Here is a 19719-nt window from a genome sequence, read left to right as displayed (position 1 = left end):
CAATATTAGAAAACTTAAAATATAAGTGTTGAATCTATTCTAGGGTCTAAATTGATAGGACTTCTAATTCTTAGTTATAGGGAGCTGTTTGATAATAGCCTAGTTTAATAACAAAATATCACTGAGCGGGTCGCCTTCTTTCTCTGTTAAATTTCAAAACTGCGTCGACTTCCTTGCTGTTCACTACTACCACCATTAAGTTATTGTAACATTTCTCCTGGCTCATCGATTCAATTCAGTAATCATTAGTAGAGAAGGAACGTGTCACAAACAATCAATCTTTATTAATCACATTGAAAAACGATTTCATAAAACACAACAGAAACGACAAACAACATACAACTGAAACAGACAATATTATAAAACATAGAATGGAAACTACATAAACAGCAATCCTACTGAAATGACCAGTCCAGGCGAGTACCAGGGGGGGCGACCTGGAGCCTCTCTGCCCCCACATCCCAGCACTCTGACTGGGCATCACTCTCACTGGACCTGCGGAGTTCGAGGGACGGGGTAATGGCAGAATTTATATATATCACAAACACACACCACAACAAAAATCCATCTGTAATCATATAAGATCTGTGATTGAGGTAATCATTAATAATGATTTCCACTTTGGGGATAATTAATAAAGATATGTTTAAAATCAATCTTATTGAAGAAAGAGGACAAAGACTGGATAGATTTAACAGTTTAATAACTAGATCTACATCTTAAATGACACCCCATTCCCTATATAGTGGCCTACATCTGACCAGGCCCTGGTCAATAACAGAGCACCAAATAGGGAATAGGGGGCCATTTGGAACAGAGCCAGGACATGTCTGGGCCTGACCTGCAGCTGTAGGGCAGTTGGAGGGCAGAGTAGAGCTCTGGGGTGCTGGGCGTGTGAACTTTGACCCTGCCATGAACCTGCAGAGACCCCGATGACCCTAACCAGGGCATGATCCCAGACTCGGCAGAGGAGGGCGTGGCCAGCCGGCAGCCGGACAAGATCATGTGATCCGAATCTGAGAGATCTGCGAGTGCAAACAGGAATCCCCTGAAGTGACTAAAATACGATGCTATAGTAAAACCTGTAAGTAAAGCAATAACTATAGTTGAAACCAAACTAGTAAAGCTTTTGCAAATATCTATCAGTATGTAGTGTTCATTGTTGATTATAAACTGGGTAGTTGGAGCCTAAATACTGATTGGCTGAAAGCCATGGTATATCAGACATGTATCATGGGTATGACAAAAACAAAGTAAAATTTACATTGGTAACCAGTTTATAATAGCAATAAGGCACCTCAGGGGTTTGTGGTATATGGCCAATATTTAAAATTTAACTAGGCAAGTCAGATAAGAACAAATTCTTATTTACAATGGACGGCCTACCCTGGCCAAACCCGGACGACGCTGGGCCAATTGTGCGCCGTCCTATGGGACTCCCAATCACGGCCGGTTGTGATACAGCCTGGAATCAGTAGTGACGCGTGTCTGTAGTGACGCATCAGCACTGAGATGCAGTGCCTTAGACTGCTGCGCCACTCAGGAATCCCCAATAAACACTACATGACAAAAGTATGTGGACACGCCTTCAAATTAGTAGCTTCGGCTTTTTCAGCCACGCTCGTTGCTGACAGGTGTATAAAATCGAGCACACAGCCATGCAATCTTCATAGACAAACATTGGAGGCAGAATGGCCTGACTGACTTTCAACATGTCTGCCTTTCCAACAAGTCAGTTCATCACATTTCTGCCCTGCTAGAGCTGCTCCTGTCAACTAAGTGCCGTTATTGTGAAGTGGAAACATCTAGGAGCAACAACGGCTCAGCTGCAAAGTGGTAGGCCACGCAAGCTCACAGAAAGGGACCACCGAGTGCTGAGGCACGTAGCGAGTAAAAATAGTCTGTCCTCGGTTGCAACAGTCACTAACGAGTTCCAAACTGCCTCTAGAAGCAATATCAACACAATACCTGTTCGTCGGGAGCTTCATGAAGTGGGTTTCCATGGCCAAGCAGCCGCACACAAGATTAGGATCACCATACACAATGCCAAGCGTCGGCTGGAGTGGTGTAAAGCTCACTGCCATTCGACTCTGGAGCAGTGGAAACGCGTTCTCTAGAGTGATGAATCACGCTTCACCATCTGGCAGTCAGACGGACAAATCTGGGTTTGGAGGATGACAGGAGAACGCTACCAGCCCCAATGTATAGGGCCAACTGTAAAGTTTGGTGGTGGAGGAATAATGTTCTGGGGCTGTTTTTCATGGTTCGGGCTAGGCGCCTTAGTTCCAGTGAAAGGAAATCTTAATGCTACAGCATACAATGACATTCTAGACAATCCTTCGCTTCCAACTTTGTGGCAACAGTTTGGGGAAGGCCCTTTCCTGTTTCAGCATGACAATTTCCCCGTGCACAAAGTAAGGTCCATACAGAAATGGTTTGCCGAGATCGGTGTGGAAGAACTTGACTGACCTGCTCAGAGCCCTGACCTCAACCCCATCGAACACCTTAGGGAAAATTTGGAACGCCGACTGTGAGCCAGGCCTAATTGTCCAACAGAGGCCGACCTCACTAATGTGCTCGTGGGTGAGTCCCTGCAGCGATGTTCCAACATCTAGTGGAAAGCCTTCCCAGAAGAGTGGAGTCTGTTATAGCAGCGAAGGAGGGACCAACTCCATATTAATATCCCTAATTTTGGAATGAGATGTTTGACAAACAGGTGTTCACATACAACTGGTCATGTATATACAGTAGATGTATAGAACAAGATTTCTGCTGACTCACTGAGGACGGTGCTCTCTCTCCTGTTGTGATGCTGCAACGGAGAGTCAAATAGATACTGCTGCTTCACCACACAGGCCCTCTGCTGCTCAAAGTCCCGTCTCTACACACACACAGCAGTATTTAAAAAAATGTATTAAAAGCATTTTGCTACACTAGCAATAACATCTGCTAACCATGTGTATGTGACCAATAACATCTGCTAACCATGTGTATGTGACCAATAAACATCTGCTAACCATGTGTATGTGACCATTAACATCTACTAACCATGTGTATGTGACCATTAACATCTACTAACCATGTGTATGTGACCATTAACATCTGCTAACCATGTGTATGTGACCATTAACATCTACTAACCATGTGTATGTGACCAATAACATCTGCTAACCATGTGTATGTGACCAATAAACATCTGCTAACCATGTGTATGTGACCATTAACATCTGCTAACCATGTGTACAGTGGGGCAAAAAAGTATTTAGTCAGCCACCAATTGTGCAAGTTCTCCCACTTAAAAATATGAGAGAGGCCTTTAATTTTCATCATAGGTACACTTCAACTATGACTGACAAAATGAGAAAAAAAATCCAGAAAATCACATTGTATGATTTTTAATGAATGTTTTTGCATATTATGGTGGAAAATAAGTATTTGGTCAATAACAAAAGTTTCTCAATACTTTGTTATATACCCTTTGTTGGCAATGACAGAGGTCAAACGTTTTCTGTAAGTCTTCACAAGGTTTTCACACACTGTTGCTGGTATTTTGGCCCATTCCTCCAAGCAGATCTCCTCTAGAGCAGTGATGTTTTGGGGCTGTTGCTGGGCAACACGGACTTTCAACTCCCTCCAAAGATTTTCTATGGGGTTGAGATCTGGAGACTGGCTAGGCCACTCCAGGACCTTGAAATGCTTCTTACGAAGCCACTCCTTCGTTGCCCGGGCGGTGTGTTTGGGATCATTGTCATGATGAAAGATCCAGCCACGTTTCATCTTCAATGCCCTTGCTGATGGAAGGAGGTTTTCACTCAAAATCTCACGATACATGGCCCCATTCATTGTGTCCTTTACACGGATCAGTCGTCCTGGTTCCTTTGCAGAAAAACAACCCCAAAGCATGATGTTTCCACCCCCATGCTTCACAGTAGGTATGGTGTTCTTTGGATGCAACTCAGCATTCTTTGTCCTCCAAACACGACGAGTTGAGTTTTTACCAAAAAGTTCTATTTTGGTTTCATCTGACCATATGACATTCTCCCAATCTTCTTCTGGATCATCCAAATTCTCTCTAGCAAACTTCAGACGGGCCTGGACATGTACTGGCTTAAGCAGGGGGATACGTCTGGCACTGCAGGATTTGAGTCCCTGGCGGCGTAGTGTGTTACTGATGGTAGGCTTTGTTACTTTGGTCCCAGCTCTCTGCAGGTCATTCACTAGGTCCCCCCGTGTGGTTCTGGGATTTTTGCTCACCGTTCTTGTGATCATTTTGACCCCACGGGGTGAGATCTTGCGTGGAGCCCCAGATCGAGGGAGATTATCAGTGGTCTTGTATGTCTTCCATTTCCTAATAATTGCTCCCACAGTTGATTTCTTCAAACCAAGCTGCTTACCTATTGCAGATTCAGTCTTCCCAGCCTGGTGCAGGTCTACAATTTTGTTTCTGGTGTCCTTTGACAGCTCTTTGGTCTTGGCCATAGTGGAGTTTGGAGTGTGACTGTTTGAGGTTGTTGGCAGGTGTCTTTTATACTGATAACAAGTTCAAACAGGTGCCATTAATACAGGTAACGAGTGGAGGACAGAGGAGCCTCTTAAAGAAGAAGTTACAGGTCTGTGAGAGCCAGAAATCTTGCTTGTTTGTAGGTGACCAAATACTTATTTTCCACCATAATTTGCAAATAAATTCTTTAAAAATCCTACAATGTGATTTTCAGGATTATTTTATATCATTTTGTCTGTCATAGTTGAAGTGTACCTATGATGAAAATTACAGGCCTCTCTCATCTTTTTAAGTGGGAGAACTTGCACAATTGGTGGCTGACTAAATACTTTTTTGCCCCACTGTATGTGACCAATAAACATCTGAATTGATTTGAGACACTAAGTACGTAATAAAATAACCACAGTCAAACACTTCACTAAGAGGGGTTAAAAGCAGAAGACAGATTTCAGGTGAATGCATTCAGTTGTACAACTGACTTGGTATCCCCCTTTCCCTAGCCACCCATCCCTTTAATCTTTCATTCAATCCAAGGAGACCGGTTTCACTCCCTCCCCCTTCCTGTCTCTCCCGTCCCTCACCTCGTGGCCCAATCGGATGGCGGCGTCGGTGAAGGCCCGTCTCTCCCTATGGAAGGTCCGCTTCTGGTGTTCTAGCTCCGCCCAGCTGTCCTGAAGCCGCTCCCACTCTTCCAGGAAGTAGCAGTCTGTCAGAGCGTCCGGGACCGGAGTGATCACACTGTCCTGGGGAGGGGGAGATAACATGGAGAAATGGGGAGGGAAGGTAGAGATGGAGGGGAGGAGAAAGAGAGAGGCGTGGGGAGAGAGAGGGCATGGAAGAAGGTGGATGACATGGAGAACCGGAGAGAAAGATGACTAAGTAACTTTGTCCAAAAGTTCAAAGCTTGCCTTAGCTGCCAAGTTAATGCCTAGACTAGACTAGACCAGCTCAGCGGATTAACATTCCTGTGTTTCACAGGTTTGAACCCAGCTGGTCACATACTTGTGTGTTTCTATGAACGCCAGTGTGTGTCGCTTTCTTCAGTGACTAGCCGTAACATTGTACCGTGTGTCGGTTTCTTTAGTAACGTGCCGTAACATTGTAGCGTGTCGGTTTCTTTAGTAACGAGCCATAACATTGTACCGTGTGTCGCTTTCTTTAGTGACGAGCTGTAACATTGCACCGTGTCGGTTTCTATAGTAACGAGCCGTAACATTGTACCGTGTGTCGCTTTCTTCAGTGACGAGCTGTAACATTGTACCGTGTGTCGGTTTCTTTAGTAACGAGCCGTAACATTGTACCGTATGTCGGTTTCTTTAGTAACGAGCCGTAACATTGTAGGGTGTCGGTTTCTTCAGTAACGTGTCGTAACATTGTAGCGTGTCGGTTTCTTTAGTAACGAGCCGTAACATTGTACCGTGTGTCGCTTTCTTCAATGACAAGCCGTAACATTGTAGCGTGTCGGTTTCTTTAGTAACGAGCCGTAACATTGTACCGTGTGTCGGTTTCTTTAGTAACGAGCCGTAACATTGTACCGTGTGTCGCTTTCTTCAGTGACGAGCTGTAACATTGTACCGTGTGTCGCTTTCTTCAGTAACGTGCCGTAACATTGTAGCGTGTCGGTTTCTTTAGTAACGAGCCGTAACATTGTAGCGTGTCGGTTTGTTTAGTAACGAGCCATAACATTGTACCGTGTGTCGGTTTCTTCAGTGACGAGCCGTAACATTGTACCATGTGTCGGTTTCTTTAGTAACGAGCCGTAACATTGTAGCGTGTCGGTTTCTTTAGTAACGAGCCATAACATTGTAGCGTGTCGGTTTCTTTAGTAACGAGCCGTAACATTGTTGCGGGTGTCGGTTTCTTTAGTAACGAGCCATAACATTGTAGTGTGTGTCGGTTTCTTCAGTAACGAGCCGTAACATTGTAGCGTGTTGGTTTCTTTAGTAACGAGCCGTAACATTGTAGCGCGTGTCGGTTTCTTTAGTAACAAGCCACAACATTGTAGCGCGTGTCGGTTTCTTTAGTAACGAGCCGTAACATTGTAGCGCGTGTCGGTTTCTTTAGTAACAAGCCATAACATTGTAGCGCGTGTCGGTTTCTTTAGTAACAAGCCATAACATTGTAGCGCGTGTCGGTTTCTTTAGTAACAAGCCATAACATTGTAGCGCGTGTCGGTTCCTTCAGTAACGAGCCGTAACATTGTAGCGCGTGTCGGTTTCTTTAGTAACGAGCCATAACATTGTAGCGTGTCGGTTTCTTTAGTAACGAGCCGTAACATTGTAGCGTGTCGGTTTCTTCAGTAACTAGCCATAACATTGTTGCGGGTGTCGGTTTCTTTAGTAACGAGCCGTAACATTGTTGCGGGTGTCGGTTTCTTCAGTAACGTGCCGTAACATTGTAGCGCGTGTCGGTTTCTTCAGTAACTAGCCATAACATTGTAGCGCGTGTCGGTTTCTTTAGTAACGAGCCGTAACATTGTTGCGGGTGTCGGTTTCTTCAGTAACGTGCCGTAACATTGTAGCGCGTGTCGGTTTCTTCAGTAACTAGCCATAACATTGTAGCGTGTTGGTTTCTTTAGTAACGAGCCATAACATTGTAGCGCGTGTCGGTTTCTTTAGTAACGAGCCGTAACATTGTTGCGGGTGTCGGTTTCTTCAGTAACGTGCCGTAACATTGTAGCGCGTGTCGGTTTCTTCAGTAACTAGCCATAACATTGTAGCGTGTTGGTTTCTTTAGTAACGAGCCATAACATTGTAGCGCGTGTCGGTTTCTTTAGTAACGAGCCGTAACATTGTTGCGGGTGTAGTCAACCTGTAGTAGATGCTGCTGCAGTTTGACCAACTGTTGACTCTGATCCAACTCTGTCTCTAGTTGGGCCAAGAGCTTATCCTGGTCAGTCCCCACAGCCACGTGACCTAAACACACAAAAACCACTGAATATTTCTTTAGTATTAAACAAATTCATGTTTATCTCATACAAGTCGCTGTGTGCTTCCGAAATGGCCCTATGTTCATAAGTGGTGCACTACATAGAGAATACGGTGCCATTTGGTGCTTCATCCCCTCTCACCCTGACTCAGGAGGTCCCGTAGTCTCCTCTGCACACTCTTCCATCCCTGGACTACACCCCCTGTCACATGGTCACCCAGGGACTCCTCTGACTGGACCAGCATCTTGGCGTTGTCTGGGTCCTCTTCCTGGTCACCCACAGTGTCCAATAGGGTCTGTGGGAAAAGTGACAAAGTAGTAGCTTTCGGGACAATCCTCTCAATCATACCCAGGGTTGGGTTCAGTTGCCAAATGTTGCAGATAGAAATGCCATGAATAGAGCTGACATGACTCCATATTCTATGTATCGAGAGGCATGTTAGTTCTACATAACATGTTTATAGCTGAACGTTCCAAAATGTTGTCTCCTGCTGACCGTGCCCAATTCCAGTTCCCATCCGTAGTCCCTTCCTCCACCCCAAGACCCTGTCCCTTCCCCCCACCCCAAGACCCCGTCCCTTCCCCAAGACCCTGTCCATTTCCTTCACCCCAAGACCCGGTCCCTTCCTCCACCCCAAGACCCTGTCCCTTCCCCCCACCCCAAGACACTGTCCCTTCCTCCCACCCCAAGACCCTGTCCCTTCCCCCCACCCCAAGACCCGGTCCCTTCCCCCCACCCCAAGACCCGGTCCCTTCCCCCCACCCCAAGACCCGGTCCCTTCCCCCCACCCCAAGACCCGGTCCCTTCCCCCCACGCCAAGACCCGGTCCCTTCCTCCACCCCAAGACCCTGTCCCTTCCTCCCACCCCAAGACAGGAGCCGTCTAACCCGTTCCCTGTCTGCTCTGAGCTATAGGAGCCGTCTAACCATTTAGTGTCTGCTCTGAGCTATAGGAGCCGTCTAACCCGTTCCCTGTCTGCTCTGTGCTATAGGAGCCGTCTAACCCGTTCCGTGTCTGCTCTGAGCTATAGGAGCCGTCTAACCCGTTCCCTGTCTGCTCTGAGCTATAGGAGCCGTCTAACCCGTTCCCTGTCTGCTCTGAGCTATAGGAGCCGTCTAACCCGTTCCGCTCTGAGCTATAGGAGCCGTCTAACCCGTTCCCTGTCTGCTCTGAGCTATAGGAGCCGTCTAACCCGTTCCGCTCTGAGCTATAGGAGCCGTCTAACCCGTTCCCTGTCTGCTCTGAGCTATAGGAGCCGTCTAACCCGTTCCGTGTCTGCTCTGAGCTATAGGAGCCGTCTAACCCGTTCCCTGTCTGCTCTGAGCTATAGGAGCCGTCTAACCCGTTCCCTGTCTGCTCTGAGCTATAGGAGCCGTCTAACCCGTTCCCTGTCTGCTCTGAGCTATAGGAGCCTTCTAACCCGTTCCGCTCTGAGATATAGGAGCCGTCTAACCCGTTCCCTGTCTGCTCTGAGCTATAGGAGCCTTCTAACCCGTTCCCTGTCTGCTCTGAGCTATAGGAGCCTTCTAACCCGTTCCCTGTCTGCTCTGAGCTATAGGAGCCGTCTAACCCGTTCCCTGTCTGCTCTGAGCTATAGGAGCCGTCTAACCCGTTCCCTGTCTGCTCTGAGCTATAGGAGCCGTCTAACCCGTTCCCTGTCTGCTCTGAGCTATAGGAGCCGTCTAACCCGTTCCGCTCTGAGCTATAGGAGCCGTCTAACCCGTTCCCTGTCTGCTCTGAGCTATAGGAGCTGTCTAACCCGTTCCCTGTCTGCTCTGAGCTATAGGAGCCGTCTAACCATTTAGTGTCTGCTCTGAGCTATAGGAGCCGTCTAACCCGTTCCCTGTCTGCTCTGAGCTATAGGAGCCGTCTAACCCGATCCCTGTCTGCTCTGAGCTATAGGAGCCGTCTAACCCGTTCCGCTCTGAGCTATAGGAGCCGTCTAACCCGTTCCCTGTCTGCTCTGAGCTATAGGAGCCGTCTAACCCGTTCCCTGTCTGCTCTGAGCTATAGGAGCCGTCTAACCCGTTCCCTGTCTGCTCTGAGCTATAGGAGCTGTCTAACCCGTTCCCTGTCTGCTCTGAGCTATAGGAGCCTTCTAACCCGTTCCCTGTCTGCTCTGAGCTATAGGAGCCGTCTAACCCGTTCCCTGTCTGCTCTGAGCTATAGGAGCCGTCTAACCCGTTCCCTGTCTGCTCTGAGCTATAGGAGCCGTCTAACCCGTTCCATGTCTGCTCTGAGCTATAGGAGCTGTCTAACCCGTTCCCTGTCTGCTCTGAGCTATAGGAGCCGTCTAACCCGTTCCATGTCTGCTCTGAGCTATAGGAGCCGTCTAACCCGTTCCGCTCTGAGCTATAGGAGCCGTCTAACCAGTTCCCTGTCTGCTCTGAGCTATAGGAGCCTTCTAACCCGTTCCGCTCTGAGCTATAGGAGCCGTCTAACCCGTTCCCTGTCTGCTCTGAGCTATAGGAGCCTTCTAACCCGTTCCGCTCTGAGCTATAGGAGCCGTCTAACCCGTTCCCTGTCTGCTCTGAGCTATAGGAGCCTTCTAACCCGTTCCGCTCTGAGCTATAGGACCCGTCGAACCCGTTCCCTGTCTGCTCTGAGCTATAGGAGCCGTCTAACCCGTTCCCTGTCTGCTCTGAGCTATAGGAGCCGTCTAACCCGTTCCCTGTCTGCTCTGAGCTATAGGAGCCGTCTAACCCGTTCCCTGTCTGCTCTGAGCTATAGGAGCCGTCTAACCCGTTCCCTGTCTGCTCTGAGCTATAGGAGCCGTCTAACCCGTTCCCTGTCTGCTCTGAGCTATAGGACCCGTCGAACCCGTTCCCTGTCTGCTCTGAGCTATAGGAGCCGTCTAACCCGTTCCCTGTCTGCTCTGAGCTATAGGAGCCGTCTAACCCGTTCCCTGTCTGCTCTGAGCTATAGGAGCCGTCTAACCCGTTCCGCTCTGAGCTATAGGAGCCGTCTAACCCGTTCCCTGTCTGCTCTGGGCTATAGGAGCCGTCTAACCATTTAGTGTCTGCTCTGAGCTATAGGAGCCGTCTAACCCGTTCCCTGTCTGCTCTGAGCTATAGGAGCTGTCTAACCATTTAGTGTCTGCTCTGAGTTATAGGAGCCGTCTAACCCGTTCCCTGTCTGCTCTGGGCTATAGGAGCCGTCTAACCATTTAGTGTCTGCTCTGAGTTATAGGAGCCGTCTAACCCGTTCCCTGTCTGCTCTGAGCTATAGGAGCCGTCTAACCCGTTCCCCGTCTGCTCTGAGCTATAGGAGCCGTCTAACCCGTTCCCTGTCTGCTCTGAGCTATAGGAGCCGTCTAACCCGTTCCATGTCTGCTCTGAGCTATAGGAGCCGTCTAACCCGTTCCCTGTCTGCTCTGAGCTATAAGAGCCACCTAACCCGTTCCATGTCTGCTCTGAGCGCGTGCAGTAGCGTGGTGAGTTTGTGTCGGAGCTTCATGGCCTCCCTTAACTCCGCCTCTCGCCGCTCCAGCATCACACGTAGCGCTGCCTCCTCCTTCCTGGGGGGTTGAAGGTTAAATCAGGTGCATTAGTGCTGGGCTGGAACAAAAGCCTGCATCTCAATTTCCTGGATCAGAATAGGTGATCTCTGGGGTTCCAACCGGAATCCACATTCCCAGTAGTCAACAGTAGTGCACTCTAAAGGGAATAGGGTGCCATTTTGGACTCAGACTCTTACCTTCCGTTGGTCCTGGCTGGTCTGTCCCTCTTCACCTGACCTCTGGGTACCGGGTTCAACAGCTCCATGGCTACAGAGAGAGGGAGAGAGACAGGCATGCAGTTAAGCCCCGCCCTCTTCAACATATCCATCAAAGATGTGGCGAGGGCACTAGAACAGTCTGCAGCACCCGGGCCTCACCCTACTAGAATCCAAAGTCAAACGTCAACTGTTTGCTGATGACCTGGTGCTTCTGTCACGAGCCAAGGAGTGCCTACAGCAGCACCTAGATCTTCTGCACAGAGTCTGTCAGACCTGGGCCCTGACAGTAAATCTCAGTAAGACAAAAATAATGGTGTTCCAAAAAAGTTCCAGTTGCCAGGCCCACAAATACAAATTCCATTTAGACACCGTTGCCCTAGAGCACACAAAAAAAACTATACATACCTTGGCCTAAACATCAGCGCCACAGGTAAGCTATGAACGATCTGAGACAAGGCAAGGGCCTTCAATGCCATCAAAAGGAACTCAATTTGACATACCAATTAGGACCTGGCTAAAAATACTTGAATCAGTTATAGAACCCATTGCCTTTAATGGTTGTGAGGTCTGGGGTCTGCTCGCCAACCAAGAATTCACAAAATGGGACAAACACAAAATTGAGATTACGCAAAAATATTCTCTGTGTACAAAGTAGAACACCAAATACATGCAGAGCAGAATTAGGCCGATACCCGCTAATGATCAAAATCCAGAAAAGAGCCGTTAAATTCTACAACCACCTAAAAGGAAGCAATTCCCAAACCTTCCACAACAAAGCCATCACCTACAGAGAGATGAACCTGGAGAAGAATCCCCTTAGCAAGCTGGTCCTGGGGCTCTGTTCACAAACACAAACAGACCCCACAGACCCCAGGACACAATTAGACAAAATCATGAGAAAACAAAAATAATTATTTCTAATATGTCAAGTAATTAACAAAAAACAGAGCAAACTAGAATGCTATTTGGCCCTAAACAGAGAGTACACAGTGGCAGAATACCTGACCACTGTGACTGACCCAAACTTAAGGAAAGCATTGACTATGTACAGACTCAGTGAGCATAGCCTTGCTATTGAGAAAGGCCGCCGTAGGCAGACACGGCTCTCAAGAGAAGACAGGCTATGTGCACACTGCCCACTAAATGAGGTGGAAACTGAGCTGCACTTCCTAACCTCCTGCCAAATGCATGACCATATTAGAGACACATATTTCCCTCAGATTACACAGACCCAAAGAATTTGAAAACAAACACAATTTTTGATAAACTCCCATATCTACTGGGTGAAATTTCACAGTGTGCATCACAGCAGCCAGATTTGTGACCTGTTACAACCCAGATCTAGGTATATTTATTTCATTTTTGAAATGTCTTCTTTAGTAACGTTTACTGTACATTATTGTATTGTTTATCTATTTCACATGTGAACATGTTTCCCATGCCAATAAAGCCCCTTAAATTGAAATTGAATTGAGAGAGAGCGAGTCCTGTTTAGTCTGAAGGTACTCTTAAAACCTCCACAGGATCAGTGGGTCCCCCTGCGGGACGGTTGAACTAACGTAGGCTAATGCGATTAGCATGAGGTTGTAAGTAACAAGAACATTTCCCAGGACATAGACATATCTGATATTGGCAGAAAGCTTAAATTCTTGTTAATCTAACTGCACTGTCCAATTTACAGTAGCTATTACAGTGAAAGAATACCATGCTATTGAGGAGAGTGCAGTTTTGAACTGGAAAAGTTGTTAAACAAATTAGGTGCATTTGGGCAGTCTTGATACAACATTCTGAACAGAAATTCAATGATTCATTGGATAAGTCAAACTTTGCACATACACTACTGCCATCTAGTGGCAAAAATCTAAATTGCACCTGGGCTGGACTAATACATTACGGCCTTTCTCTTGCATGTCAAAGAGTTTTTTTTTTTTGTACCATTGTATTACCTTTTACCAGATCTAACGTGTTATATTCTCCTACATTCATTTCACATTTCCACAAACTGTTTTATTTCGGATGGTATCAGGAATGTGTATCCTTGCTTCAGGTCCTGAGCGACAGGCAGTTAGACTTGGGTATGTTATTTTAGGCAAAAATTAAAAAAAAGGGCGGATCCTTAAAGCCAATAAGAAAAGGTAAAATATATTACTGTAATGTATTTATAAGGACTGAATGCTAAGGTTACCTTGGTTGCTAGCAACTTCAATTAGCACTGAGGTGTGAAGTGAGGTGTCAAAGCGCATGAGCCCAACAATGGCAGGAGAGTTTCACAGCCTCCCCCACCCAAATGCAGAGGCTTTTGAAGCTCTCTCCCTCTGTGCAGAGGTCATTACAATAGGCAGGTAGAAGGAGAGAAATGTAGAGAGAAAGGTGGAGTGGTATAGAATATGAGAGGGCACATTAAGTGTGAGAGAGATGGTTAGACAGAGATCCTTACAGGCGCCTCTCTCTCTGTGTCTCTCTGCAAGTTGGGTTAGTCTCTCCTTCAGTCTGGCGCTGTGCTGCTCTCTACGCCTCAACTCTGACCCCTGCTGATTACACCGAGACTGCAGGCTGGAACCCTTCAGAGAGTGTGTGTGTGAAAGAGAGAAGAGGGAAAAGGTTATTCATCAACATGGTTGATATTTTCCATCAAACTCATGATACCTGAGACACACCTTCTCTCTCTCGCGTCTCAGTGCATCCTGTAGTCTGGCAACGTGCTGATTTCTCTCAACCAGTTGCTCCTGTGAACAAAACCCATATTTTACCAGGTAAGTTAATGGAGATCACATTCTCATTTACAGCAATGACCTGGGGAATGGAGCAGGGGGGGGAGCCATTTCTAAACTGGGGATGATTGGGGGCCATGATGGTATGAGGGCCAGATTGGGAATTTAGCCAGGACACCAGGGTTAACACCTATACTCTAATTCCATGGCATCTTCTTGCCTTGTCTCTCAGATCGTTCACAGCTTTGTGGAAGTTACCTGTGGCCCTGATGTTTAGGCCGAGGTACATACGTGCCATCCGAAAGACAGCACAAGGCAATGTCCCCTATCACTGCCCTGGGGCATTGGGATATTTTTTTTAGACCAGAGGAAAGAGTGGGTCCTATTGGTTCTCCAACACCACTTCCAGCAGCATCTGGTCTCCCATCCAGGGGCTGACCAGGACCAACATTGCTTAGCTTCAGAAGCCAGCCAGCAGTGGTATGCTGGGTGGTATGCAGGGTGGTATGCTGGGTGGTATACTGCTGGCATAAGTTATTAACACAGAAAAACACACTATTCTATCACTCACATTCTCACCTGACTGACTCAAACTCACAATGTTAATTTGTTAAGTACACACCACACGCACAAGCTTACCCCAAGGGAGGGCCCAGTCTCTGTGTGCTCGTCCCTGCCGGACCACCAGGAGGCGTGGAGAGATAGGTTACTGAGAGGAGGGCTAGGCTCCCCATGGAGGAGGTATGTGTCCTGGAGGTCTGGAGACAGAGAGAGGGAGGGGATTGGATGGTGGTATGAGTGGAGAGAGGGAGGGGGTTGGATGGTGGTATGAGTGGAGAGAGGGAGGGGGTTGGATGGTGGTATGAGTGGAGAGAGGGAGCGGGTTGGATGGTGGTATGAGTGGAGAGAGGGAGGGGATTGGATGGTGGTATGAGTGGAGAGAGGTAGGGGGTTGGATGGTGGTATGAGCGGAGAGAGGGAGGGGGTTGGATGGTGGTATGAGCGGAGAGAGGGAGGGGATTGGATGTTGGATGGTGGTATGAGTGGAGAGAGGGAGGGGATTGGATGGTGGTATGAGTGGAGAGAGGTAGGGGGTTGGATGGTGGTATGAGCGGAGAGAGGGAGGGGGTTGGATGGTGGTATGAGCGGAGAGAGGGAGGGGATTGGATGGTGGTATGAGTGGAGAGAGGGAGGGGATTGGATGGTGGTATGAGTGGAGAGAGGGAGGGGATTGGATGGTGGTATGAGTGGAGAGAGGGAGGGGATTGGATGGTGGTATGAGTGGAGAGAGGGAGGGGATTGGATGGTGGTATGAGTGGAGAGAGGGAGGGGATTGGATGGTGGTATGAGTGGAGAGAGGGAGGGGGTTGGATGGTGGTATGAGTGGAGAGAGGGAGGGGGTTGGATGGTGGTATGAGTGGAGAGAGGGAGGGGATTGGATGGTGGTATGAGTGGAGAGAGGGAGGGGATTGGATGGTGGTATGAGTGGAGAGAGGGAGGGGATTGGATGGTGGTATGAGTGGAGAGAGTGAGGGGATTGGATGGTGGTATGAGTGGAGAGAGGGAGGGGATTGGATGGTGGTATGAGTGGAGAGAGGGAGGGGATTGGATGGTGGTATGAGTGGAGAGAGAGAGGGGATTGGATGGTGATATGAGTGGAGAGAGGGAGGGGGTTGGATGGTGGTATGAGTGGAGAGAGGGAGGGGGTTGGATGGTGGTATGAGTGGAGAGAGGGAGGGGGTTGGATGGTGGTATGAGTGGAGAGAGGGAGGGGGTTGGATGGTGGTATGAGTGGAGAGAGGGAGGGGGTTGGATGGTGGTATGAGTGGAGAGAGGGAGGGGATTGGATGGTGGTATGAGTGGAGAGAGGGAGGGGATTGGATGGTGGTATGAGTGGAGAGAGGGAGGGGATTGGATGGTGGTATGAGTGGAGAGAGGGAGGGGATTGGATGGTGGTATGAGTGGAGAGAGGGGGGGATTGGATGGTGGTATGAGTGGAGAGAGGGAGGGGGTTGGATGGTGGTATGAGTGGAGAGAGGGAGGGGGTTGGATGGTGGTATGAGTGGAGAGAGGGAGGGGATTGGATGGTGGTATGAGTGGAGAGAGGGAGGGGATTGGATGGTGGTATGAGTGGAGAGAGGGAGGGGATTGGATGGTGGTATGAGTGGAGAGAGGGGCAGAGGTGGTAAGAGATACTTTTTCATTATTTAACTAGTCAAGTCAGTTAAGAACAAACAATTATTTACAATGATGGCTTACACCTGCCAAACCCAGACAACGCTTGGCCAATTGAGCCCTATAGGATCCCAATCATTTCCGGTGAGATGAGGGAAAGAGGTATATACAGTGGACTTGGACTGAAATAGGTTCCAGTACTCATTTTGGGTGACAGTACTGTTTATATTTAGGTGCAGGAGCTCCACAATACTTCTGAGCTAATATAAGAGGAACAGGAGGTGTGTGTTAATATAAAGTTTTACCTGAGCTCTCCTGTCGTCTTCTCTGGTGTTGGGACCCTGCTGCCCGTCCCTGCCCACATCTAGAAGCCATCTGTGTTAACGTTTACTATCACAAACGGTACCTAGCTTAATAGGTATTCAGGTGTGTGTGTACTGTAGGTGTTGTTGGCCGTTCTACCTGAGCAGACGTTTGCTACTTTACTGGCAGCCATCTTTAATTACCAGCTGGCAAGTGCAACCAGGTGCTAGCATTTAAGCTAATCAATAACCTCTTTGATTGACATGCTCACAGCATTCTTTTTTCATACTGTTTGGTCGCGTTCCTCTGCTCAGACATTTCCGGCGCATAACAGATCTTACATGGTTCGAGCTAAGCCCCTTAGTTGCAGTGAAGGGAATTCTTAACGCTACAGAATACAATGTGTATCAGCTAACCAAGTTATAGCAATCTGGTACCTGACAGCACAGTCGATGACATAGCACGCAACCATTGGTTGATGCATGCAACATGGGCAGGGCAGTAAAGTACAAGGGAGAGTGAAAAGCAGCACACTTGACCCTCCAGGAACTGAGTTAGGCACCCTGCTTTATATTCTAGGGGACGTATTCAATTCTTACCCTACGAGGAGCCTGCTGGTCTTCTGTTCTACCTAATAATGAATTGCGCCCACATGGTGTTCCAGGTCTAACTCAGTCCCTGATTAGAGGGGAACCACAGAAGGAATGCAGGGGACCTGACTTCCAGGTCCAGAGTGGAGTCAGAGGGTTCTAGGGCCTACAGTCCAGGCTGCTGCCAATATACTGACTCATCTCTAGCCACTTTAATAATGAAATATTGATGTAATAAATGTATCACTAGGCACTTTAACAATGCCACTTTAGATAATGTTGACATACCCTACAATTCTCATCTCATATGTATATACTGTACTCTATACCATCTCCTGCATCTTGCCTATGCCGTTGAGCCATCACTCATTCATATATTTTTTATGTACATATTATTCATTCCTTTACACTTGTGTGTATGAGGTAGTTGTTGTTAGATTACTTGTTAGACATTACTGCATGGTCAGAACTAGAAGCACAAGCATTTCGCTAAAACTCGCCTTAACATCTGCTAACCATGTGTATGTGACCAATAACATTTGATTTGAAAGTATCAACATATATCTCCTCCCTATAAAATGGATGGAGCTCATTAAATACTTAATATTGCCATGAGACATTATTTTCCATATACATTAGAAATCTGAGAATGCACACAACTATATATTAGGAAGAATCCATACGATATATATAAATTATAAAGCTGACTAGTTCTCCAGCCATGTTTAATTTGCCTCTTTGGAGGACATTCTGTTTTAACTTTTCATTTTGGGGGGAAAAGGAAGAAAACAAAGATGAAAACAAAACCATGAACATTTTAGACCATTTGACCAAACAGAAGATGTAAGGGGGGACTGAGTCTTTATCTCAGGGATGGGTAACTCCCAAACAGAAGATGTAAGGAAGGACTGAGTCTTTATCTCAGGGATGGGTAACTCCCAAACAGAAGATGTAAGGGGGGACTGAGTCTTTATCTCAGGGATGGGTAACTCCCAAACAGAAGATGTAAGGAAGGACTGAGTCTTTATCTCAGGGATGGGTAACTCCCAAACAGAAGATGTAAGGGGGGACTGAGTCTTTAGCTCAGGGATGGGTAACTCCCAAACAGAAGATGTAAGGGTGGACTGAGTCTTTAGCTCAGGGATGGGTAACTCCCAAACAGAAGATGTAAGGAGGGACTGAGTCTTTAGCTCAGGGATGGGTAACTCCCAAACAGAAGATGTAAGGAAGGACTGAGTCTTTATCTCAGGGATGGGTAACTCCCAAACAGAAGATGTAAGGGGGGACTGAGTCTTTAGCTCAGGGATGGGTAACTCCCAAACAGAAGATGTAAGGGTGGACTGAGTCTTTAGCTCAGGGATGGGTAACTCCCAAACAGAAGATGTAAGGAGGGACTGAGTCTTTAGCTCAGGGATGGGTAACTCCCAAACAGAAGATGTAAGGAGGGACTGAGTCTTTAGCTCAGGGATGGGTAACTCCCAAACAGAAGATGTAAGGGGGGACTGAGTCTTTATCTCAGGGATGGGTGACTCCCAAACAGAAGATGTAAGGGGGGACTGAGTCTTTAGCTCAGGGATGGGTGACTCCCAAACAGAAGATGTAAGGGGGGACTGAGTCTTTATCTCAGGGATGGGTGACTCCCAAACAGAAGATGTAAGGGGGGACTGAGTCTTTAGCTCAGGGATGGGTGACTCCCAAACAGAAGATGTAAGGGGGGACTGAGTCTTTAGCTCAGGGATGGGTAACTCCCAAACAGAAGATGTAAGGAGGGACTGAGTCTTTAGCTCAGGGATGGGTAACTCCCAAACAGAAGATGTAAAGGGGGACTGAGTCTTTATCTCAGGGATGGGTAACTCCCAAACAGAAGATGTAAGGGGGGACTGAGTCTTTAGCTCAGGGATGGGTGACTCCCAAACAGAAGATGTAAGGGGGGACTGAGTCTTTAGCTCAGGGATGGGTAACTCCCAAACAGAAGATGTAAGGAGGGACTGAGTCTTTAGCTCAGGGATGGGTAACTCCCAAACAGAAGATGTAAAGGGGGACTGAGTCTTTATCTCAGGGATGGGTAACTCCCAAACAGAAGATGTAAGGGGGGACTGAGTCTTTAGCTCAGGGATGGGTAACTCCAGTCCTCTGGGGACTGATTAGTGTCACACTTTTCCTCCAGCCCGTTACTACACCTGACTCCACCAATCAACCAATCCTGATCTTCAGGTTGGAATGCAATTATATAAACACAACATGACACAATTTCAAAGATTTTCCTGGGTTACAGTTCATAGAAGGAAATCAGTCAATTGAAAGAAAGAAATTTGGCCATAATTGATGGATTTCACATGACTAGGCAATGGGTGGGTATAGGCCCACTTGGGATCCAGGCCAAGCAAAACAGAATGAGTTTCGCTCCACAAAAGGGCTTTATTACTGACAGAAATACTTCTCAGCATCACCCCTCCCCCTCAGACGATCCCGCAGGTGAAGAAACCGGATATGGATGTCCTGGGCTGGCATGGTTACACACGGTCTGCGGTTGTGAGGCCAGTTGGACGTACAGCCAAATTCTATAAAAGGATGTTGGATGTGGCTTATTGTAGAGAACTTAACATTCAATTATCTGACAACAGCTTTGGTGGACATTCCTGCAGTCAGCATGTCAATTGCACACTCCATCAAATTGAGACATCTGTGGCATTGTGTTGTGTGAAAAAAAATGCATATTTTTGAGCGGCCTTTTATTGTCCCCAGCACAAGGTGCACCAATCATGCTGTTTAATCAGCTTCTTGATATTCCTT

At 47.4% G+C, this 19719-nt stretch overlaps 1 protein-coding gene across 1 annotated transcript; it reads right to left on the bottom strand.

Annotated features, from left to right (window-relative positions):
- Positions 1-295: 295 nt before the first annotated feature.
- LOC129839794 (afadin- and alpha-actinin-binding protein-like) lies at positions 296-16483 on the bottom strand. The gene is made up of 12 exons (XM_055907433.1): positions 16339-16483; positions 14498-14616; positions 13805-13873; positions 13585-13708; positions 11127-11196; positions 10827-10947; positions 7572-7725; positions 7313-7416; positions 5083-5244; positions 2782-2881; positions 842-1025; positions 296-495 (listed from the first exon to the last, which is right to left on the bottom strand). Exons 1-12 carry the CDS (start codon positions 16406-16408, stop codon positions 396-398), a joined length of 1377 nt encoding a protein of 458 aa, XP_055763408.1. The 5' UTR covers positions 16409-16483; the 3' UTR covers positions 296-395.
- Positions 16484-19719: the final 3236 nt, after the last annotated feature.

This window comes from Salvelinus fontinalis, chromosome 40 (genome assembly GCF_029448725.1).
Source record: "Salvelinus fontinalis isolate EN_2023a chromosome 40, ASM2944872v1, whole genome shotgun sequence".
NCBI lineage: Eukaryota > Metazoa > Chordata > Actinopteri > Salmoniformes > Salmonidae > Salvelinus > Salvelinus fontinalis.
This window is presented reverse-complemented; position numbering and strand designations above follow the sequence as displayed.